The following is a 24927-nucleotide window of genomic DNA, read 5'->3' as shown; positions in this document are numbered from 1 at the left end:
CACTCAAATCTTATATGATAAAAAAATATTTGTATATAAAAAAACAAATATATATATTAAAGTAATATTCAATCAAAAAACAAATACTTTTTGTCTCAACATTTTAGAAACAATCAAAATTCTTTCATCTAAATTAGTTAAACTTTTAATAATAAAACTAAAAAATAATTATATTACGTGTACACTAAAATCAATCACCAAAATTAGTTATTAATATAAAATATATATTAAAATATAAAATATATGTTAAAAATAAATTAAATAATATATACATTTATACATAAATATACGATGACTGATTTTAGTATACAAATAATATTTTTTAGGTGAAAACTCAAGTGAAGTTGATACTAAGAGCCGTTAGATGATTTAACTGAATTTTCATCTAACGGCTCTCAGGTATCAACTTCACATAAAGTGAACTGCACCTGACCTATTTTTTATTAAAAAATCAGTCAAATTTTCCTCCCAAGGTAGCAACTAATAAAGCACCCCTTTTACCCATAGTTTACACTTTACATTTCCCAATCCAATACATGCACCTAACAACAAAGAATTCAAATACACTTTATCCCTATCATCTCCAAACCCATCTATCTATAATCCCACATAAAACTCAAACCCAACACTTCACTTTACATTTCCATATATCCCAATTCTTCATCACTCACCAAAACTAAACATGTCAATTATTCTTACAAAAACCATTCACCAAACAAAACCGCCACAACAATTGATTCTTCTCATCAATTTGATCCTTTTGCTTTGTGACACTTCTCCAATACTAAAAGTCAAAGCTTTGGAATCAAGAAACCTTGATGAGACCTCAAATGGTCAACAAAAATGCACCCCATGTGAAAATCCGTCGCCGCCGTCGCTGCCGCCGCCGATAGTATATCCATCCCCTCCACCACCGCCGCCAGTATACCCTCCGCCGCCGCCGCCTGCGCCGAAGAAACCACCTTCCCAGAAATGTCCTCCACCACCATATTCACCATCAACACCTTCCTCACCATCATCACCATATGTATACATGACTGGTCCACCGGGGAACTTGTACCCGGTTGATGAGAATTTCAATGGAGCTTATTCCCATGGTTTCAATCTTTTCTTACAATTATTGTGTGGCTTCTTGATCTTCTTCGCCTTTGGGTACAATTATTCGAGTTGAGTCCAGTCAGGTCAAATTATCAAAAAGTCAACTTTTTGATAATGGGATTTGACGAATTGATCGGGTTAATCCGACGGTAATTATATTAAGGTAGGTAACTTTTAAATTAAATTTCTCAATGTATTTTAATTTATAGATAAAAATTTTTCTTTGTATTATGGTGGTTGTTAATAAGGACAAGATTTTACCAAAATTGCTAGATAGAGAAATAAATTAGTGGTTACACATGTTGTCTTGATCTTCAATTCCTTTAATAAAATTGTTTGTGATCCCAAACTTAATTTGTTCAACAACAATAATATAGAAATCTTGTAATAGTAAATTTGCAATTTGCAAGTAGTGTTCTTAATTTCTATGCTTTCTCATATTATTATGTAAGAATTATTCCAAATAAGAAAGTGATGAATTTCTGGATTCTTTTGTACTTTTCTTATGTAGATTTCTTTTGTACTTTAACATCAAGTTTGCACGTAATTTCTCAAAAAGTTAAAAGATAAAAAAAGTAGTAGGAGGGTATATATGTTTGATTTAAAAAATGTTATATCAATAAAATTATATAGTAAAAATTTATGTACAGATGTATTTATCTATAATTGATAGTATAAAATTATTATTAAATAATTTTTAATTATTAATTTTACATAAAATATTTTTTTAATAATTATATATATATAGTTGTAATCACTTTTAGAATATGATTGAAAGATATATAATAAATTCACGAATTCAAAGGTTCATAGAAAGTAGGTAAATTGTGCATGGGTGGAAACTAAGGTGCAATCGACTTCACCTGAAGTTGATAGCTGAGACCTGTTAGATGAAAATTTAGTCAAACCAGTCAAATCATTTAACGGCTTTTAACTATCAACTTCACGTGAAGTCGACTGCACCTGAGTTTCCACCTTGTACATGCAATTTGGGCAATTGCAATTAAAGCTCATCTTCACATAGTTAATACTACTATATATATGTTGAATTATTGCAATTTATGTTATGATAGTAAAATATACAAGAATGTATAAGTGGAGTGATGATCCACCACAACCTAAGGGAGTTTGTTTTCTCATTTATGTCTTCATTTAAGCAAAGAAAAATACGTTTCTATCTCTTATTGGGTCCACATTTTCTCATGATAATGCTACTGAAGCTAGGCGTGTCCATATATTATAGTGGGTCAAGCAGACAAGACCATTAAGGTTGGGCTTCATAGTGAGTGCCTATCATCTTATTGGAATAAAAATAGTAAAAAAATTAACCAACTTAAATTAGTTGAAATATCAATTCAATTGTCTATTTAAATAAATATCGGTAATTTAAATCCCGTCTTATATATATAACTATAATAGTTAGAATCTCGATTTAACTCTTAAAATCTTCTGATATTACGATTTTAAATGAGTCAATCGATTTTACGAAATTTTTACTAGATCCGATGATTTTACGATTTAAAACTTGTTAAGATTTTACGTTTTATGTACTTAATTTACTATTTCGATTTCACGTAAAATTTTGATTTTCTCTACCATAATTGCAGCTAATGACAAACTTTTAAATAGAGTTTAGATCTACGACTAGGGGTGGCAATGGGTAGGGTTAGGGTTTGATTGATCCAACCCTAACCCTACCGGCGGGTTGAGAATATCCCAACCCGCTCTTAACCCGCGGGTACCCGATCCTATCCGCGGGTTACAAAAAATATACATTATTATATAACTTGATGATAATTTAAAATAGAACTGATTTTTATGTAAAAAAAAAATATTAAATTATCAATTAATGATTTTCTTTTAGTGGTTAAGGATCTTTTGCATTTAGTGAGAGGTCTTTGATTCAACATCCACTTAAAATATATTTTTATATAAGTATATAACATAAATATATATAGAGTGCGGGTTGGTCGGGTAGGGTTGAGACTCAACTCGCACCCTACCCGACCCGCACGAGAATCCTATCCGCACGTTATCCTACCCGCTGCGGATCGGGTTGGCAACCCTACCCGATCGGGTGGGGTCAAATTGGATACCCGCGAGTAGAGTATATATTGCCACCCCTATTTGCGACAAATTAGTTCTTGATCTATTAGGCTATAGGACCGTAGACGACAAAAAAAATACTAAAAACATAAAATATAGTATCCAAGAGAGAAATATTGAGCTTCATTAGATATCATAGAATTTTCTTATTGATTTTTATGTCATTCTCTTGTATTGTTATAGATTCTAGTATGATCTTGATCTTAACACTTCAAATTCTTCTTATTTTAATTAATATTTTAAAATTCACTTTGTCAAATTCTAAATTATTCTTATCGTGAGTATAAAATGGAGTAGCCAAAATAATTGAAGCGTGACGTGAAAGAGTTGAATGAGATGAAATATGTCAATTATAAGTGACCTAACAAGAAGATCAACTTTGGTGTCACAAAATGGGACCTACCATGGACCTTTCACAACCTTGCTTGGACTATTTTATTTTTTATGTAACGGTGCATAAGACCTTTACTTTATGTACTAGTTCTTTATGCAAGGAAAATAAAATTCTAGATAAAAGATGCTTGTGGAATCAAACTTGACCTCCATTTGTTCCAACCATTTTTTGTAGGTATCTTACCTTCAAAGGTATTAGTCATGATTTGTTATGTGGTATAAAAAGTAGTTCGTCTTTTAATTATCTCAAAAGAATAAATTGCATTTTACAGTCAATACAATTCTCCTTTTTTTTCTAAAGAGAACTATTTTCAGCAGTGATTATCTTGATTTGTAAGAAAAAAGTTTCATATATCTAAACAATTTGTTTAAAAAAAAAAAACAACTTATGGACCATTTCATTTGTAATTTTATTTTCTTTTTATTTTCATTATTTTCCATTTTAAAATTGTGTAAAAAAAATTGAAAACCATACAATTCTATTTTTTGTTTTCACTTTTCCTTAAAATCTTAAAAAAATACAAAAAACAACAACAAAGCCTTGTCCCACTAAGTGGGATCGGCTACATGAATCAAACGATGCCATTGTGCTCTGTCATGTATCATGTCTACAGAGAGACCGTTTACATGTAGATCTCGTTTGACCACCTCATGAATGGTCTTTTTAGGTCTGCCTCTGCCTTTCGCCCCTTGTCCATCTTCCATCTCATCCACTCTCCTGACTGAATGTTCTATCGGTCTTCTTCTCACATGTCCAAACCACCTGAAACGCAATTCAACCATATTTTCCACAATGGGTGCTACTCCAACTTTTTCCCTTATCTTAAAAAAATAAATAGTGAAAATAAAAACAACCATACAGACCTTTTAAGTTGTTTACAAGAGCTGTGCAAATGAATAAACTACACTATTTCATAACCTGTGTCCTGACTCCATTATGCTTTGTGCCAAAAAACAATGGCATCACACTAAAAAGACATAATGGTACAATTTCCAGAAAATCCTTTCATGATATGTGATGATAAATAATCTAATCTGATTCTTCTTTATCATCACCAGCTTCATTATCATCATCATCATCTGAATCATCTGAATCATAAACATTAACCTCTGGATGTTCCCTCAAGTAATTGTCAAGTGCTTCTCGGTAATCATCAGGGTCGTGCCACATCGTTGGGGTATCCAGAATAGTCTTTTCCAACCAATACTCGTCAACGTCTACCTTTTGCGTCAGGCCCTGGTAGAGTTCCCCCCAGTCTTCCATGGCGTTCCTCAGTCGAACACTAGGCTTTCTGCCGAATAAATACTTTATATAGTCTCTAGCTAGCTTCGTGAGTTCTGCGCCAGCGAGGATATAAATGTACTGCAAACAGAAAAAGGAAAAGAAAAGTTAAAGCATAAATATTAAGAAATGAAGAACAGCATATATTCTATCAATTAACGATTTCAGCAATAAATTTAGATTACAAGGAATACTAAATTTAGAACATATTACCATTAACTTAAGAACATATCCATTATTACCATATTATGTTTAGCTACTTCTACTTAGAACATTTCTACTTTAGTTTTCCCGATTCATAGTTTCAAAGACAATTAAGAAAGCTTGAAAGTAGTGAGAATGACATACTTATTTGTACTCAACCAGATTCACACATGAATGGAAAGAGAGGGTACCATAAATATAAAGCCAAATGTTGCCAAAATAAACTCGATACTATCACCCAACGTTCCCTCCTCGGAGCTTCCATCTTCTGGTCCATCAGGGTCACCCGGACTGCCACCACCTCCTCCTCCTCCTCCTCCTGGTGGCTTTGCTCCACCGTCCCCACCATCGTAGTATTCTCCTTTGTTAAGTTGTTGTCGCAACACATCCTCAATCGACTCTGACTGTCCCTTAAATCTTTCCATAGCTTTCTCAAGAGATTTCCAAGGGGAACTCTAATTGCATTAATTGATTGTATCAGTAAAATGTCAGACATGAAGAAATATATAAATAAAAGCGCAGTTCTCCATTACTTTGAAGGAGATTTATGTCACATAAAACTTTGTAACAATGCACCCTGCTAGATTTGTAGTATGATACAGAAAACTACTGCATACTTACTCAATCTACTACTGCTAAACTTATGTTTGGTACAATGACTTCTGAATCTGAGACTCATCGTTCATGATGCACACAGTTTTTAGTCTATGGTTATAACAAATTAACAATTAATCCCCTGGAGAACTATAGCCTGTGATATTCTGTGATTGATAATCCACGAATCAAATTATTCAAATCCAAATAATAACACAAGGAGATAGGATCACCCAAGCCCAGAAAACAAATGACTTTAACAGATAAATAAGCAAACCAAATACCAAACAACCAACAACTAAAACTTTAGTAACTAAGTAGAATCAGCTACATTGATCAAACACTGCACACCGAACTATAAGTATAGACAAGCCACTAAAACTTGAGCCACATTTAATGGGTTTGTCTATTGAGCTTATTTCATATACTATTGTCACTAGGGCTTCTCTAGGTTTTCTCATAACATGACCAAATCACCTATGCTAATATTTTAACATTTTTTCACATTAGATGCTATATCTTTTCACATTTGAGAGCCATCTCAACTTTCTCACTAATGCATTAGTTACTAAACCTATCCTATCTAGTGTATCCACTCAGCCAATGCAGCATCCTCAAATTTGCAATGTTGAGCTTATACATTAACTAGAGTGCATTTGTCTTTGTCAAAATGATCAGGTACGCTATCATTTGAGTTTCATTTAAGAACTATAAGCGTGCTTACTGCAAACACTCATCAGGCAATAACATATTGAATTCAACTCAAAAAACAGGTGCGAAAAGGGTGCATTACCTCATCAGTATTTTGCATCATTCCTTCTCCACCGGCAAAGCAAATATGAAGAGGTTGCCGAGATTTTGAGTTTGACCAACATTTCAAGCCGAATGAAGTCTCTGGTCTCAGGCTCAGCGATATGCTAGAGCAAGGATCAAGACTCATCCGTAAAACACATGGTTTAGGATGAAGCTGGTGCAACCGAGATGCATTTTTCACATAAATCCCAGGCAAGCATGCAGTAACTTGTGCAGTACTCATTTTTTCGCAAATGGCTCAGCTTCCCTATCCTTCAAACATTACAATCTAGCATTTCCCATAACAAAGCTTCAAGTCAGATTGTTTCATATCTCCAAAAATCTACAAACTAGAGTACATACTAGCACACCAATTTCAGACCGTGCTCAACAAAAGGCTCGACAGTCGACAACATATCACAACTCACAAGGATTATGTTCTTCAGCAATTTAAAAACAAAATGCAGCCACACTTAACATTTCAACTCCAATGACAAAGAAACTCAGAAAACAAGGGAAAACAATCATTTAATAGAGATAGAAAAAAAGTTCCACAGTTAGGATCCAAATGAGTTAGAAGATTGAAATATTCAGAACCCATATGTCACTTAAAACCCCACTATGTGCAGCTTGTTCTCTCAATGCAGGCACTGACTCAACCAAAATATAAAAGTAAATAAATAAAAATAAATAGAAAAGTAAGAGGCAAAATTCATGGCTTAACAAATACTTTATCCATCCAAACTTCAATATTCAATTCAACGAACCAAAAAAACAAATGAACAATCAACAAAAGGCGCATACCCTAATTCCCAAATACAGACAGAGTTTGAAAATCCCCTCAATGCAAATGCACTATTGCAGCTACCGAGTTTCTACAGAATAACCATTGGAAGTGAATTTTAACCAAACAAAAAAAAGTGGATAAAATGTTAATCCAAAACGCAGCATTCCTTGCAAGGAAATTATTAAACATCTTAGAAAGAAAACCAAAAATAATAATAATAATAATAATAGGAATTGCGCCTTGAACATATACGATAATATGAAAAGAGAAGCAGAAGCTGAAGGATAAGGAAGTGTACCATTGCATGTGTTTCCCCCCTTGCTGGTTAGTTCTAATTCTCAGTGTTCTTCTCCGCTATGGAAGACAGAGAGAAAGTCACTGGGATAAGGGTTTGGATAGTTGTCTGTGTATTAAACAGTGTTTGTTAGTATCGTTTTTTTTTTTCCTTTTTCGGCTTTAGTTTTTAGTTTTTTTTTTTTTTTTACCAAAGATAAGAGACTCGAACCCGCAACCTCTTAATTGAATATGGAGAGACTATGACATTTGAACTATAATTCATTGACAAATTTAGAAAGATAGGAGACTCGAACCCGCGACCTCTTAAAGATAGGAGACTCGAACCCGCGACCTCTTAATTTAGTATGGGGAGTCTATGCCATTTGAGCTATAACCCGCGACCTCTTAATCTTTTTTTTTTTTCCTTTTTCGGCTTTAGTTTAGTTCGTGAAGTTAATAATTAAAAATCGAAAATTTAATCAAATTATTTAACCGTTTTTAACTATCAATCTTATATAACGTTAACTGTATATGAATTTTTACTTTTTTTCATGCAAGTTAAGTTAAACATCCTCTTGAATAAGTAAAAAAAAAATTGAGATTTTATTTTAAATTAAAAAATAAGTTAAGTATATAAAATATAAAATTATAATAAGATTTTGATATTAAAATCGTCTGATTCATTAAAAATCTTATAAAATTATTTGACTTCTAAAATTATAATATTAAAAAATTTTAAAATTAGATAGAAATTTTAGTTTAAATATACCAATGAGTTATAATTCAAATGGCATAGTCTCCCCATACTCAATTAAGAGGTTGCGGGTTCGAGTCTCCTATCTTTAGTAAAAAAAAATTAGTTTAGATATTCTTGTCTCAATTTAAAATTCTATTTACAAGTACCTAAATCGCAATTTACACAATATTTATTGACAAATTCATATATAAATAAAATATTCATAATGTATCTCTAAGCCACCTTAAGTCACCAAAAAAAAAAAAGCCACCTTAATAATTATTAGGAGAATAATTTTGTGGTTCCTTAATTAATAATTTCACTTTTTTATTTTATGTTATTTCCAAATCATTCTTAATAAAAAGTTTATGAAAAATAAAACAATAAAAATGAAAGATAATTTAAAAATATACAAAAAGAATTATTAAATACACTTAGTCGTATGTATATATATATATATATACTAACAATGAAAATTAAAAATATTTTAGTACACAACCTTTTTGTTCCTAAACTAAAACTACACTCCATTACAATTATAATTTAAAGTATTTCTCATTTTGCCTTATCATATATAGATTATTTTAATAAAAATTAATAAATAAAATAATAAATTAACAGATACATTATACCTGTTAAATTAATACACTAGTATTTACAAAAATATTTATATCTTGTTTACTAGTTTTACTATACCAAAGTAACTTGCTTTCATACAACCTGAACAATAATTATTTATTCTTAATTGATTATACAAAAATAATTGTACAAATAAACAATTATATTAAGGTAAACTTAATTTAATGAAGTTTCACTAACGCACCCAAAATATATGGAAATTACCATAATAGAAACGTGCACAAAGCAGCATGTATTTACAAGCCAATTCAACCATTCAACTTCATTTAAGGTATCTTATATTCTTATCATTTATCTAAACTGAACTTAGGTTCAATTTAAATTCAAACGAGGGGGAAGAAATGCTTGTGAGCTTGTCCCTCAGAAAGCAAGAAAAACAAGAGAAAACTGGATTCTCTATCAGAAAGAATATATAGCCCCTCATCTATTTGACCATTCATATTGTAACTGTAATGGAAGAAAGTCAAACCAACCATAACATCCTTGCTTTCAGCTGCAAAATCCACATACAAGTACATTATGCTCTCTCTTTCTTGATCACTCACAACACTACCTTAATCCTAAACCATATAGAGAATGAATGAATGCTGATTCACTAATAACAGGGATCTTCACAAAGGTACCCAGAAGTGCACACCTTATACACTCTCCCAATATGAGAATATATGCCAAAGCCACACCACCCCAATAATACATACCAAGTGTCCCTTTGAAGTGTATAAGTGGCACGAAGTTGCACGTGACCCAGAATATCTGCTGCGCGATTTCGAGTAGCATTCCCATCATTACATGGTACCTGAAGAGAAGGGGAAATCTACTGTTCTTTACAACTCCAATGATGGCCAAATAGCAATAGAGTATGGGGAACCAGGTTGGTAGTCTGTTGACGGCTCCGGGGATATAGTAGATCAGATTTTGGAAAAGTGGGAATTTTTCGAGTAAAGGTTCAAGATAAAACCCAGTTGCAGACATCTGCAATGCAATTAGATAGGGAATACAACATAGTGTCCTCCACCACCATTCTGGCTTCTCTGCATTTGCAGGGATTCGAAAGCCAGAAGAATGATATATGTATGCTTGACCACGGATCTTAGAATTGGATCCACGAGATGTAGGAGCTTTGAGTGTGAGATGATCTAGGTCACCGGAAAATAGTGTGGATGAATCAGCTGTCAGTGTGGCATATGTTTTTCCTGAAGCAGCAGTCAGTGATGGCTTAACTGTTTTCCTTGGAACAGCAGTCAACAATGGGATATACGTTCTTCCTGAAATCAAAAGTAGGGATTTTTAATACTGAGTATTTTTAGAAGCATTGCAAATCTGCGACTAAACACAGGCATCGTGATAGAACTACCACTTTCAGACCAACATCCTCTATTATGTATTTATTATTTAACATTGAGATAAATGAATGTTGCACCATGATAAGGCTCCTGCAATAATTAATTAAGCCAAAACCAATGTGAAGTTACAGAAGTCCTCCCATATCACTGTTGCTATAGCTAGACAAGATGTAATATTTCATTGAATTGATATTATTGGGTTCAAACATAACATCACAACAAATACCAGGAAAGCTGGGGACAGAAGCGCTCACTTACCCAAAGAAATGGCTGGAAGAGACATGCCATGATTCTTTTTCAAGTTGATTGCAGTGCCTTTTGGACTCAAAACTCTACTCCTGGATAGAACCAACAAAACCATGAATTTTGCATACAAATACAGTGAAGAATTTTTAAATACTAATTACTAGTTGATCAGGGGAAAAAGCCCTGGGCTGGACTAATTTATCTTATCGTGGAGAGAGTAGGCCTTTGGCCCCTTAGTATCAATAGAAGTGCTGGCAAATGAGATGGAACCCAATATGTTTTAAGTTCCATGACATCAACGATAAATAAAACCTATCTACTCAAAGCCTCAACCTATGTTCTTCTGATGTTAGGCATGGTGATAGAACAAGACTTTCAGATACATAGGTGGCTGCGGGAAGAGGCAACTAAGTTGGGATATGTTTCTTTTTATTTGGCATATCTCAAGGCTAAGAAATCGAATTTTTTTTACTTCCTAAAAAATCTGTTTCCAAAGTTGTTCATCAATACAGATTTATCTCCATTGGATTTTGAAACATGAGAATTGCCGAAGACACCATCAAACTTAAAAAAAAAAAAAGACACATACAAACAACATCATCAAACAAAACATCAAAAACAATAACAGTGATAAGCCACAGGAAAGGGAATACCTGATAGGAGGAACATGAGGATGGCAAAGATGTGAAGAAGATAAGCCACAGGAGGCTGCTACCAATTGAGGTGCCATATCCTTTTGTATCTACCAAGATGAGGAAAAGCTATCAAAACATACCACCAGGGATTATGAGCTGGAACTAGATACAGGCTAGCTCACTTTAACAGCAAGTTCATAATTCGGATTGACAGGGTTAAAAAAGCTATGTTGCACAGATAAGATAAGAGTAGGGGCACACATATATAAGAGAAAATTGAAAATTTCACAAACTTCACAGAATAAAAATTCCTATTTCACAAAAGTAAAATAGAAAACACAAAACCGTTTTCAATTTCGGCATAACAAGCAGTCAATCAATCACATAGCATTATATTTATAGCAACATGTCTACACCTAATTGCAAATTTTTCTTTTCATTTTCTTTTCCAAGGCAAGGCACAAGCTGAGCAATGATGCTCCTTGTTTCTATGATGATACCTATGCAATTTCTTCCACAACCTTAAACCCTATACTTTCCCTTCAAACCCTTACCCGAACAAATTTGCAATTCCTTAAAATTGCACGTCAAACAAAATGTTCGCTCAAAAAATACATTATGAAAAATGAAAAATGAATAAAACAATTCGGAGCAATCTAAGTCTTGATCATTGATAAACAAATTTCTACAATTGATAGCATCAGATAAAGAATAATAAAAAACAAACAAGGATACAATTTTAACTATAAGCATCGATGAAGACAATAAACAAGAAGCAGAGAAATTTCTTTTGAAGGAAAGAAAGAAAACCTTGCTGTAATGGTAGTTTGAAGATAGAAGAAGAGGAAGCGGAAATTGAAGGAAGAGATTAGAGAAACAAAAATGAGAGAGAAGAACCTCTTTCAGTAATGGGCCGGGTTCGGACTTTGGTAAAAAAAAATCTGAATACTCAGTCAAACCGCCTTTACTTTATTTCTACACTCTTCCATAAAACAAATAAAAAATTATTTATTGTATCTTAATAAAATAATGTTATATAACTAATAAATATTATTATTTTTTTGTCAGAACTTGACGAATAATAATTTACACTCATATTTATAAAATTTTGTATACAAAAAATATATAATTTATACTTATATTTATCAAAATTTATACACATAAATTAATATAATATGTATTAATATTTTTTAAAATTTAAATACATAAATTAATAAAATTTATTTATTAAAAATAATTTAATATTTTTACTGATTAAATAATAAAAAAATACGAAAAATTACTAATCCTCTAGAATTTCTCATCTTGGAACTCAACTACTAAATAATTATCATATATTTTTATATAAATATGTGTTATTTATTTATTTAATATATATTAATTAAAAAAAAGAAAAAGTATTTTACTGTATAAAATATACATTAAAAATGAATTAAAAATATAATAATTAATTTTAATAATTAATTTTAATATATAAATAATAATTTTAATTTTTAAAAATAAAAAAGACTTAAATTTATGTTTGATTCTGCATTTTAAGATTCTGTAAATTTGTTTTAAGATTTATCTTTGATTTTAATGTAATTGAAAATTATACCTTTTTCTATGAAAAATGCTAGAAAGTTATTAGAATTTATTATTTTTGATTATTAATTAACCATTAATATTTAAAAAATATAAAATAAAATATATTGTTAGATTATTAAACTAAAAAATTATATTAATAACTAAAAATAATGATAACAAATAATAAATTTTAATAGTCTTTTAATATTTTTCATCGCTTGTTTTATAATCCAACATAAATAAATTTATTTGTCTTTTCAGATATAAATTCTGTGGTTTTTTTTTAACAATACATAAGTGTAGTTTAAATGTTGAATTCTTTAAATGAAAGTTTTTGTTTCTGTCAAAAATAATTAACCGAATAATTTTCTATATACAACAAAAGTCAATATTTGAAGAGAAAAAGATAAATAGATTTTAGATTTTTTGTTTCGTAAAAATTTAAATTTTTAAAAATTAAAAAATATATTTAAATTTTTGACTTTTTTTAATTTTGGACATCTAGATTCTTTTGTTCATCTGGACTTGTGAAACATAACGAAAAAGTTTAACATAGACACTGTTCTGCATATGTGACTATACGGTATTTTAGCGTCTAGAAATTTTTTTATTCCTAAACCTTTTTTAAACCATCTACGTCATATTAGCGATGTCAATGGGGCGGGGCGGGGCGGGGCGGGAAATACCTCCCTGCTCCCCGTTTCCGCCCCCAAAATTGATCTCCATCTTCGCTCCGATCTCCGTCATGGGGAGATAATTGTCTCCATCTCCATTTCTCACGTTCTCCGTGTTCTCTGCGGGATCCCATTCCCCATCTCCCTATATTGAACATTTATATGAAAATTATAGTGAAAAAAAAAAACAAACTACAAAATATTATTACAAATATATCTTATCCAAGATTATAAGTAAAGAAATACAACATAGCAAATCATAGTCCATAAAAAGGTAAGCACTGAGTAGGAAGAGTGGCTGGTAGCGACTGGCGAGGGGGTTATGCTGCTATGGCTGTGATTGTGGACACAACTATGGAGGATTGGGAGTTTTGAACTTTTCTGGAGAGTTCGAAACGGCACTACGTGGAATAGTAGGAGAGAATGGAAGACATTCAATAAGGTAGGGTTAGGTTTTTCAATAGGTGAAATTATTAAAAAATCCCTATATTAGAAATAAATTCAGGGTATTTAAATAAACTCAAGAATTCGAGGTATTATTGGAGACGGGGCGAGGATTTTCACTTGGGCTCCCGTGCCTGTCTCGGAGAAATTTTAGTCTCCATCCCCATCTTCATGGAAAAAATTCCCGTCTTCGAGTCCCTATTCAGAGCAGTCTCATAGGGATCTCCGCATTTCGAAGAATTTTGATATCCCTACATCATATACCGTAATGGTCACATCTGTAGAATGGCGTTTATGTCAACTTTTTTTATTATATTTTGCAACTTAAATAGACAGAAGGATCCCGATATCCAAATTTTAAAAATGTCTAGAATTTAAATATATTTTTTTAATTTTCAAATACTTAAATATTTACGAAACAAAAGATCAAAAATCTATCTGTCGTCTTTTTATATTTAAACTTGTATTGCAAGCAAAAACAACTTTGGACATCATCAAATGGTGCTTACTAATATTAAAAACATGTGCTTGTGGCGTTGCGTTATGGCTTTTACCTTCTTTAATTAAAAGTTTGAATGTTTGAATTTAGTTTTGAATATAAAAACTATTCCAACATATTTGAAAGAAAAAAGTCTTTGAATTAGACGTACATCTAAAATTCGAGTATTAAAAATAAAAATTATATTTGTTAGGTAATTTCTACCTCTATCATACAAGTTTATTCAAATAGCTAAAAATATAATTTAAATATAAATAATAAATATGTTTTAATAATCAATACCATATTTATTTAATTTGTTATTAGTATTCTAACGTAAAACAACTAGCAAGAGCTTGATATAGACTTTTACGCACACTGTTATACTATTATAACAGGAAGGACGGAGCTAGGTAGAATATTAAGAAGGGACTAAAAATTAATTTTACAATAAAATAAGACTAAAATAAAAATTTTAAAAGAGAGTAAATTAAAATTTATATGTATTTTATATGAAAAAATTAAAATTTAGGGGGGTAAACGTGATTGCTTCCCTTCTTTACTATGAGGCTCTGCCTTTGTATAATAGAGTTATATAGATGAGTTAGGGACTAATTCTTTAAAAAGTACAATTTACGAAATAATTCCCAAAAACAAAAGTTTAAGTTTATGTATTTGAATAAAATAAGTAACTTCAATTAGAAAAGCTCAATTAAATCACTACATACAACAACTAATTAGTTAAGAGTATATTCGAACACAAATGCCATGTTTTTCTGGTGCACAAAAAGAAATTTAAACATAAAATTTTAGGAAGAGAAAACAAATGTCATATAAGGTAGGAGTTCATGTGTAATTATTTTTACATAAAGTTGTTAGTTAAAAATTTTTAGATGATTTAATATTTTGACTAAATTATTATCTAATGAATTTTAACTATCAATTTCACATGAAAATAACTACACGTGAGTCTTCACCGCCTTATAAACTATGGGTCATTTGCCATCGAATATAGCTATATTTATAATATGATAAAGCCTCACGTATAATTATTTTCGTATGAAATTGCTAATTGAAAATCATTAGATAATTTAATATATTATTATCTAACCGTTCTCAATTAACAATTTTAAATGAAAATAACTGCACGTGAAACATACTAACTTCTAAACACTTTGAGTGAGTGATTAACACTAGTGAAGCCTCCATCAAGCATCAAATTAGCTCCACTTATATACCTTGCTTCATCACTAGCCAAGAAGAGCACAGCATTAGCTACATCATCTTTGGTAAATTCCACCCCTTGTAAGTTAGCATTTCTGGCAACAAAATCGCGAAAACCGGTCTTAGCATCCTCCGTCCTCTCATCCTCCGGCAAGTGAGCTAGAGCTAGATCTGTAAGAACGCCATACGGCGACACACAATTCACTCTTATTCCATATTTTCCTAATTCGGCCGCAACGTTTTTTGTAAGGCCCAAAACTGCGTGTTTTGAGCCCGTGTATGCATGAGGCCCAAGGCCCCCTGTAGTACTAGACACGCTCGCTAGAGAAATAATTGATCCCGTTTTTCGCGGGATCATTATTCTAGCGGCGTGTTTCATTCCGTGAAATACTCCTTTTACGTTAACGTCGAATACTTTTTCGAATTCTGATAAATCTGCATGGCGGATATCAGGACAAGGCGAGCCTGAAATTCCGGCATTGTTGACTATAATGTCAACAGTGCCAAATTTTGCGACGGTGAAGTCGATCGCACGGCTGACGTCATCCTCCGATGCCACGTCACAATGGAAGAAACAAACATTTTCTTCACCACCAAGGGATTCACAAACCTTGTTTCCAAGATCATCTTGAATATCAGCTATGCAAATTTTTGCACCATGGATGTGAAAAATGCGAGTGATGCTTTCTCCAATGCCACAGGCTCCACCGGTAACCAGTGCTACTTTGCCTAATAACCTTGAGAGAAGAGAATTTAATTTAGTACAATAAAAAGGAAATTTTAAATCTATAAATTTTGAAAATTATTTACTGTTTGATAATATAATAATACATGATTGAAAACAATATAATTTGACTAATGAAAATGATATTTTTAATAATATTTTAAATAATAAATTCGACCAATTCAAGAATAATACCCTATTTGCAACTTTTTATTAGTTTATTATGACATTTTATCATTAATTATAAAAATATTACTTCACAATAACAAGCTCCATGGCATAAAGATTAATAACAATTGTTGGTGAATTTTCCTACATCAAAGAAAATGATTAATATATTTCTATCATTTAGCAAATTATAAGTTAACAAATTAAAATTGATAGAATAATACATGAATTTGCCTAACATGTTCCTAAACATATATGTTAAGGGTATTCTTAATAAAATATTTTGAATATCTATTTTAATAAATATAAAACAAATACAAAAAATTTAAATTTTTATAGTTTTAATAAAAAATTTAATTTATAATTTTATCATGTGTCTTAAATTCCGGGAAGCTAGCCTAGTTTATTTGGTATAGTATAAATATGTCTTAAATTCTAAATTAATTAACTTTGAAAACGTGCGACTATGAAAAAGAATGATAACAAAAAAAAAAAATAATAAATGAATTAAATGAGTGCAATTTGACATTTTGTGCAACAAGTGATGCAACTCATTGTTTGATTCATTCGGTGCCCTCTCTATTTATTGAAGGGGAGAAAAAAATTAATTCATTGAAGTTTGAACTTTGAAGATATATGTGTAGGAAAAAAAAACACGTCATAATCGTATTTATTGTGTTGTGAAATATTTGGAACACGAAGTTCTATAAATCAAAATGCCATGTCTAATTTTCGATGGAAACAACTATGGGAGATAAAAGAATATGGATTTTATATTTTATTCTTTTTCTCGCTGTTTAACTTATTAGTCTTTGTGGTGAGAGATTGTAAAAATTACAAATTATCTCTTCGGAATTATTTATGAGTTTGTTTAGATGCTATTAAGTTAAAAAAAATCCAATATTTTTTTTTTCATTTTTAGTATTTTTGGCTTAATAGTAAAAGTAAAAATACTAAAAAAATAAAAAATATATTTTTTAAAAATTATAATTTTACATATTTAAAAAAAATATTTTTTACTTAAAAAGGTATATATACTTTTAACCTAATAAATAAACAAAAAAAATTTATATTGTTGTGTTTAAACATAATTTTAGATTAAAAAATATTTTAACATGAAATATTTAAACATAAAATTATTTTTTTAATTAAAAAAATAACTTAAAAAAAGATTTTCATAAAAGTTCATTCAAACAAGTTTTTTACTTCTATGGCATATTTAATGCATGTTTGAGTAGTAACTATAGACGTTTATGTTTTTATATATATGTAAAATGATTTGCTTACCATGTGTTTTAAAGCTAGAAATATATTGAAATTATTAATTAAAAAGTTTTTATAATATATTTATTAAATATCTTTTAGAATAAATTTTTTTATTAAAAATAACTTTAATATATGTTTTTAAGGCAAATATTAACAAAATCTATATAAAAATAAGTAATTACAAATATTTTAGGAACAAATATTAATTGTGCTAAAAAAATAGGAAAAACTCCTATGCTTATGTCTCTATAGTTTCTTATCTTTTTATCATGTTATTCTTTTAGAAATATAAATTCAATGGTGAATATGAACAAGCACATGATCATGTGGTCATGCTCATTTTTTGAGGAAAAGTCCACCAACACACTCTTCCTTTACATAAGTACATTTGTATTTAGTAATTGAATTTGAATAGTGTTGTGACTTTGAATCCTCCTTGGAAAAAAATAAAAAATATTATTTGTATATTAAAATTAATTATTATATATTTTTGTATAAATATATGTATAATTTAATTTATTTTTAATATATATTTTATATTTTAATATATATTGTATATTAATAGTTGATTTTAGTGTATACTTAAAATAATTGAAAAAAATATAAATATAATGATATATAGTTTGAAATTGAATTACTATTCATTATTTTGCCTATCATTCATATGTTTACAATAAAAATATTTGATTGTGATTTTTGTGTCCCTTGTCTCTAAATTAAAGACACCACATTCAACTCAAAATTTTAAGATAATAAGTTAATGAGTCTCTTATTTTATAAACTCCTCACTCTTTCTTATTTTCTTTGATGTGGGACTAACTTCAACACTCCTTACATTTACAATATTAACATAAACTTCTACATTTTTTTGTGTTACTTAATATTTTTCTTATCTAGACTTTCTAATTTGCAACAAATAACCTTTTTTCCCCTTAATAATTTGAAATTTTTGCTGACTAATGTGTTTTATACATATATTTACATAGCTTCATTAGAACAACTAATTTAACTAAAAGCAATCTGAAATACCCAAACAAATTAAGAATTAAGATTTCAAACCAAATCCAGCAGCAGATAAAAACACACCACCAGCTAAGCTAAACTCATGTATATATATGTACCTAAATCTTATTTTTTACAAGTTTTATTAAGATTGTTAATTATCTTCAAAAAAAAAAAATCTACAAGCAGAAGCAGGATAAGCTAGTTCTACTTGACACAAGAATAAGATGGCATGACATGACATCAAAATAAATAAATAATTAAATAAATAAAATGAGAAAAATTAACTTATATTAGATCCAAAAACCCAAAGCAACAGAGATTGGAATAATTTTGTTCAACACCCATATAGAAATGAAGAATATAAAGAGTGTATTACCTTTGTGAAGGAAGAGAAGGTTGAGGATGATGATTATTGATGGAGGAAGACATGTTGATATGGTTGTTGAGTGAAGTTCTTTCTCTCTCTCTCTTTCCTTCAATATTCCATATGCACTTCATGTGGTCTCCATTATTTTAGCTTTATAAACAAAATAGAATAGTGTTTTGTGTCCAGCAATAATGCATTGGAATACGATGTTTTGTTTGTACTCTAATACTTACTTCTTTATTTCTCACTGTGGAATCCTTTGCTGTGATTCACTTATTGATTTTTACGAGGAGTGTTAGGGGAAGTCATTTTTGTAATTTGTAACCATTAAGTAGTTATTAATAATGTTTTTAATGGTGTGAGATTTCATCAAATGATATGGGATTATTCACTTTTTTTTTGCTGATTACATACTAGCCAAAATTTAATAAAAGTGCTGATCTTCTAGACTTTTCCTATATAAAATACATATTATAATATAAAATACATACTGGATATAAATTAAATAGTATATAGATTTATATATAAATAAATATAATTAATTTTGTTATATATATAATATTTTTTATTTTTGTAGGTAATAAAAGTAACAACAATTTGAAAAAAAAATTAGTACAATCACTGATAAAAAAAAATTGGAAATCTCATTTAATTTATGTTTTTATTTTCAGTTTTTTAATTTTCAAAATTTTGTAAAAATTTAATAGATCAAAATAAAAAAAAAACACAGATCTAACTTGTCCAATTTTCTGCATGCAATAATATTTTAGAACCAACTTTTCAATTAATATTAACTAGTTCTTTTATTGTTATTTTGTTTATAATAATTTTAAATTCTAAAATAAATTATTAATATTAAATCTTAAATTTTTTGCAAAATAATAATTTTTAAAATTAAAAAAAATTAATTAATATAAAAGTTAATTATATTTACTTTCTCTAATAATATTTATCAAGAACTGTTGCACGTGAGATTCTAACTCACAACTGGTTAAACCAGTAACTCCGTAGTTTGGACTTCGGAGTTTGGACAGGTTGGTTACCGGTCCAGATTTAATATCCATGTAAGAAAGCCGATTTTTTATTTTTGGTTATTCTAACATGACAAATCAAAAACTAATTCATTACGAATTTAAGATTTGTCGTTGACCAATAAATTGTCGCATGTACAAGACGTGATTTAAATTTCTGATTTTTGTTTAAGTAGACGAGTGAATTGATCATTCGAACAATCCAAATTATTTAAAGCCGATTTATTTTTATCTAACGTCAAAATAAAATTTCTAGAAAATTGAAAAGAAAATAAAACTAAAACAAAAATAAAGAAAAAGAACAGTGTATCAGTGCAAAACAGGCACTCAATCTAAGGCACTTATTACCATTCTGCGTCACTTTCTCTCTCTCTCTCCTTCGTGTATTTTGTGTTTTTTTTTTCCTATTTTTTTTTTTGTTTTCTGCTTCGTGTTTCTCGCTGTGTGCGTCCCCAATATGACACCGTAATGACCCTATCTCGAACCCTAATTCCATAATTGGACCCTCTCCCTCACTCAATCGCTCTCGCCGGACACTCTTTTCAATAAAGCACATTTTCTGGTATTCTCTAATTTTTATTTCATTCGGGATTGGTGTTTTTTTTTCTAATTTATTTTTGTTATTTTTAATCTTATTGGAATTCAGCTTCTGCGATGGTTGTAATTGTTCGTGTTTATGACTAAAGGTTGATGTTTGTACTCTTGTTATGACTTGATGCTAGTTTATGGCGAATCATTTCATGGTTCTTTTGCCTTCAGGTAGTGATTGCTAAGAAGAGTTCACACAGCTGGCAAAGACTCGAAGTTCATCCCAAAAAGACATCGGGTGGAGTGAGGGGCTCATTCGGTAGTGGTAGTGATTGCTAATTCATAGTTGGGTAAATCGAATTGGGGACTTTGCTTTGCATTCTCTTTGGTGTATCATTGAATTGACTCTGAGCTGGACCAAAATCCATGTTATGGAGACCCATTCTTAGGATAATATTTGCAGTTTTTCACCTTTTTTGTGGATCCAAACTGTTCTAGAAGTTTAATCCTGTTGTCCATTGAATAGAATCATGTCGATTGCATTATCTGGTTTGCTGCATATATTGGGAGCTGCAGCATTCTTTGGCTATAGCTAAGCTGCCGGTTTGTGGCAGCCAAAGCCTCTATTTGCAGTTCTCTGCTGTCCAATTCTCTTATGCTACGGTTACATTAGGTTAACCTTTAACCTTTAGTCACCTCCTTCACAATCAACAAACACCATTTTGCACAATGCATTGTCATCCTTCGTGTTAACACTTTCCTCATTCCCTTGAGTTTCAGACCATTCGTCTCAGCCTAGTGTGCTCTGTGCATCATCCGAGATTGTGATAATGTGAAGCATTTGCTTTTTTATTCCATCAGAGAAATGAAAAAAGAAAAATTCGCTATGCTTCATTAGTTAGTGGATTTGTTGTGTTCTTTGTCACATTGATCTATACAAATATTAAGTTTGTTACATGTTAGACTATTGCTATTTACTATTATGGCATGTTTGAAGTCCTGCTTGCCTGCTTCTATCACCTCTGTTTGATTACTGGTGATTGTCTTTAACCTATGATTTTTTGTATTATGAATGATGAATATGTCTTATGTTACCACTAATTTTTGAGTGCCGAGAATATGTTTGAATTAAAGGTATTTGCATGTATCCATCACCTTGGGTGTGGCACGTAATATTGTTATTGCTGAAAGTCAATATCTTTACGTAATTATGTATGAAATGATGCAAGTCTAATCCAAAATTCACTGATCAGAAAACAAAGGTTCCAGAAAATTTCTTTTCCTCAGATTATGGTTAGAGTATAATGCTATTTTGTTGCTGAAATCCTATTATGAAACCTTAATCTGTTAAATCTTTACAATCTTTGAAGTTTCAGGTGTTTTGGCTTCATTTGAATTATGCTTAACTGTGGCTAGATGTCTTTCTAAATTAATTGAAAATTTCGTCACCACCATAAGTTTCTTTTCTTCTTCTTTTTCCATTTTGTGGTACGATGGTCGCTTAGATCCAATTCCATCCTGTGCAACTGATTCAAACATCTGATGAAATTCTCTAGACAAGATTTGAGCTGTATGACATTGTTGTAAGAAAAAGCAATTTTTCAAACAACTGATCCAATTCCATGCTTGCTGATTGCAGTAACATTTCCTCTTAAAATTTGTGTGCGGAGACGTATAAATATGGAGCAGGAAGACAGCAAGGGAACTGAGAATTCCCTTGAAGTGCCTTCAAATCCTCAGTCATCAGAAAAAGATAGTCCTCCTGAAGGATCCAATAAATCAGAGACTGACGGATCCAATAAACCAGAGACTGAAGGATATAATAAACCAGAGACAGAAGGATCTGGTAAGCTGGAGCCTGATGGATCTGGTCAACTGGTGACTGAGGGATCTGGTCAACTGGTGACTGAGGGATCCAGTCAACCAGAGCTGCAAGGATCTAACGCACCAGAGCCGAAAGGATCTAGTCAAGGAGAGTTGGGTAAGAAAAAAACTAAACGAGTGTTGAAGGTCAAAAGAATCCGCAAGAAATCAGCTAACACTGCTAAAGTAAAGGCAAATGGAAATAAGTCCTTGCAAAATGATGGCAAGAATAAGACAGTTCCTGTTGAAGGATCTGATAAACCAAATGCTGAAGGATCTACTAAACTGGAGCTTGATGGAGCCAGTCAGCAAGATCCTCAAGGATCTAGTCAGCAAGATCCTCAAGGATCTCGTCAGCAAGATCCTCAAGGATCTATTCAACCAGAGCCAAGTGACAAGAATACTCCACGATCATTGAAGGCCAAAGCTAAAATTGTTAAGAAATCTAAAAATGTTAAGGAAAACGGTTTACAACAGATTCATGGTAAAGATAGAAAGTGGAAGAAGAACAAGAAGGTAGTTGGAAAGACCGATGAGCAACCTAAAGGGAAGAATTTGGAGGTTGAAAAGAGTGAAGAGAAAGAAAGTCCAAATAAGAGGACTAGTGACAAAGGTCCTATTGAGAAGAAGCATGAAGCTGAAAGAAGTAAGATCGTTGAGTCAAATAAGAGTGAGCCAAAACAGAATAATAAAGAGAAGCATAGAGGGCCAGACAAGGGTTCTAAGAGTAGAGCAAATAAAGATAAGCATGGTGGCATGGAAAATACCAGATCAAGTGAGAAGAAAAGAGAAAAACTTGGTGGTGTCATCTTCATGTGCAGTGGAAAGACAAAACCTGATTGTTTCCGATATTCTGTAATGGGTGTCCCAGCTGGCAAAAAGGATGTTGTTTTAGGAGTCAAGCCTGGGATGAAGCTTTTTCTTTATGATTTTGATCTGAAGCTGCTGTATGGGATTTACAAGGCTTCATCTTCTGGTGGTATGAAACTTGAACCCCGAGCTTTCGGTGGTAACTTTCCTGCTCAGGTTATTTGCTCTTTTTCTTTTTTGTTTATCCCAATATTGTCTTTTATTTGATCCGATTTTCAGTTATTTATATCTTGCCCTAATCTTTGTCTCTCATGGGTTATGTGTGCTGATGGTTGTGAGGTCTTCAGGTGCGATTCACCGTTTCTCGTGATTGTTTCCCGCTACCGGAGAACATTTTCAGAAAGGCTATCAAGGAAAATTACAATGAAAAGAACAAGTTCAAAACCGAGCTTACTATCAGACAAGTCAGAATAACATATTACTTCCGGTCAGCTATTTGTCAATTTCTTTAGTGATTTGTCCTAAATAATATTCAAGTGTTCTGTTTCAGGTTAGGAAGCTTACTGAACTCTTCCGATCAGTAGAAGCTCATTCAACCTTACAGCCAGTCCGCTCCCCTCCAAAAGCAAGGATTCGAGATGTGGATGATCGCGATGTTGGTAGGGTGTACCATCGGCACAGGGAAAGTGCTGCTGGGGATCCGTATACCATTAGTAATATGAACAGATACAATGTGCTGCCTCATGAGAGGGATTCTCGAGTTGAACGCCGAGAGGAAATTCCACGCGATCTCTTTCTTACAGAGAAGAGTTATCGAGCATATGGTCTCCAAGGAGATGTAAGGTCTGTGGCCTCAGCTTCCCTTGTTAACCCTATACTGGAACCTCCTTACAAGAGAGATTATGAGAGGGACCATCTTCACCCGGATCCTATCTACATTGAAAACGTCCCTTCACGCGTAGAAGATCCTTATTTTCGCAGTGCAATTTCTGATCGTAAAGAGGATCCTTATTATGCCTATCGCTATGGTGGTTCACCAAGAGATCCATATTTGCCACCTTTAGGTAGGGAAGACATCCCTAGAAGCTCTTATGTGGTTGGGGGACGGACTTTGATTGGGACTGGGACTGATGACTTGCAGAGGAGGGAGACAGTCCATGATAGGCATTACTCAACATATTCTGCCGCCGATGCCTTGTCTGAATATGACCGGATGCAGCAATACCGCCGAGAGAATTTGGAATCCGCATCTGTGCCAGTTTCATCTCGTTATTCTTTTGCTGGCACTTCATATTCACTCCGCTGAAGTCAACAATGTCTCATGTTACTCTTAAGATTATCTTCCAACCTGGTGCCTCACATTTAATAACTTGTATGGATGGTACTTGCTTTTCTTTGGAACTTCTGCAGAAAAGCATTCTACATTCTGTATGGGATTTGAAAGCTGTAAAATGAACAAATTGAAATTGTGATTTGTGATGACAATTCAAGGAGCAGGCACCATTAGCTGTTGTTTTAATAATTTGTTGTTCATTTCTAATTTTAGTATGCTGGTACAATGGTTTGTTTATTATCAGTTAGTTTCTGCTGCTCTGTTTGCATATGGCTAAACTTTAAGTGCGATATCCTGCATGATTTTGAATAATAG

The 24927-nt window shown here is 31.6% G+C and overlaps 6 protein-coding genes across 12 annotated transcripts in view; 3 read left to right on the top strand and 3 right to left on the bottom strand.

The window, feature by feature from the left end:
- Positions 1-24927, top strand: part of LOC107622947 (G-type lectin S-receptor-like serine/threonine-protein kinase At1g34300) — a 194659-nt gene that overhangs the window by 93752 nt on the left and 75980 nt on the right. The gene's annotated exons all lie outside the window — the stretch shown is intronic.
- On the top strand, positions 519-1595 carry LOC107624146 (uncharacterized). The gene has a single exon (XM_016326611.3). The coding sequence runs from the start codon at positions 683-685 to the stop codon at positions 1169-1171; it is 489 nt and encodes a 162-aa protein (XP_016182097.1). The 5' UTR covers positions 519-682; the 3' UTR covers positions 1172-1595.
- Positions 4396-7684, bottom strand: LOC107623536 (uncharacterized). Of its 2 annotated transcripts, XM_016325855.3 has the most exons (5): positions 7555-7671; positions 7274-7344; positions 6471-6758; positions 5275-5538; positions 4396-4960 (listed from the first exon to the last, which is right to left on the bottom strand). In XM_016325855.3, the coding sequence occupies exons 3-5, from the start codon at positions 6711-6713 to the stop codon at positions 4628-4630; spliced, it is 840 nt and encodes a 279-aa protein (XP_016181341.1). In that variant the 5' UTR covers positions 6714-6758; positions 7274-7344; positions 7555-7671; the 3' UTR covers positions 4396-4627. The 2 variants fall into 2 exon arrangements, with proteins under 2 accessions (XP_016181341.1, XP_016181340.1); XM_016325854.3 differs by lacking the exon at positions 7274-7344 and having other exon boundaries at positions 7555-7684.
- Positions 9300-12068, bottom strand: TIC20-IV (translocon at the inner envelope membrane of chloroplasts 20-IV). 3 transcript variants are annotated; one of them, XM_088486469.1, is made up of 4 exons: positions 11942-12068; positions 11150-11238; positions 10509-10588; positions 9300-10172 (listed from the first exon to the last, which is right to left on the bottom strand). In XM_088486469.1, exons 2-4 carry the CDS (start codon positions 11224-11226, stop codon positions 9457-9459), a joined length of 873 nt encoding a protein of 290 aa, XP_088342595.1. In that variant the 5' UTR covers positions 11227-11238; positions 11942-12068; the 3' UTR covers positions 9300-9456. The 3 variants fall into 3 exon arrangements, with proteins under 3 accessions (XP_088342595.1, XP_088342601.1, XP_088342588.1); XM_088486475.1 differs by having other exon boundaries at positions 11150-11257; positions 11942-12060; XM_088486462.1 differs by lacking the exon at positions 11942-12068 and adding an exon at positions 11867-11930.
- Positions 15188-19226, bottom strand: ABA2 (NAD(P)-binding Rossmann-fold superfamily protein). Its single transcript, XM_016324282.3, has 2 exons — positions 19057-19226; positions 15188-16254 (listed from the first exon to the last, which is right to left on the bottom strand). Exons 1-2 carry the CDS (start codon positions 19176-19178, stop codon positions 15453-15455), a joined length of 924 nt encoding a protein of 307 aa, XP_016179768.1. The 5' UTR covers positions 19179-19226; the 3' UTR covers positions 15188-15452.
- Positions 20341-24798, top strand: LOC107622403 (DCD (Development and Cell Death) domain protein). Of its 4 annotated transcripts, none has more exons than XM_088486655.1 (5): positions 20341-20640; positions 20838-20956; positions 22246-23495; positions 23627-23743; positions 23830-24798. In XM_088486655.1, the coding sequence occupies exons 3-5, from the start codon at positions 22287-22289 to the stop codon at positions 24583-24585; spliced, it is 2082 nt and encodes a 693-aa protein (XP_088342781.1). In that variant the 5' UTR covers positions 20341-20640; positions 20838-20956; positions 22246-22286; the 3' UTR covers positions 24586-24798. The 4 variants fall into 4 exon arrangements, with proteins under 4 accessions (XP_088342781.1, XP_088342784.1, XP_088342787.1 ...); XM_088486658.1 differs by having other exon boundaries at positions 20425-20640; positions 20838-20931; XM_088486661.1 differs by having other exon boundaries at positions 20447-20640; positions 20838-20951.

This window comes from Arachis ipaensis, chromosome B10, assembly GCF_059453495.1.
Source record: "Arachis ipaensis isolate K30076 ecotype BB chromosome B10, ASM5945349v1, whole genome shotgun sequence".
Classification (NCBI taxonomy): domain Eukaryota; kingdom Viridiplantae; phylum Streptophyta; class Magnoliopsida; order Fabales; family Fabaceae; genus Arachis; species Arachis ipaensis.
Note: the sequence above shows the minus strand (reverse complement) of the source record. Positions and strands in the feature narration are given on the sequence as shown.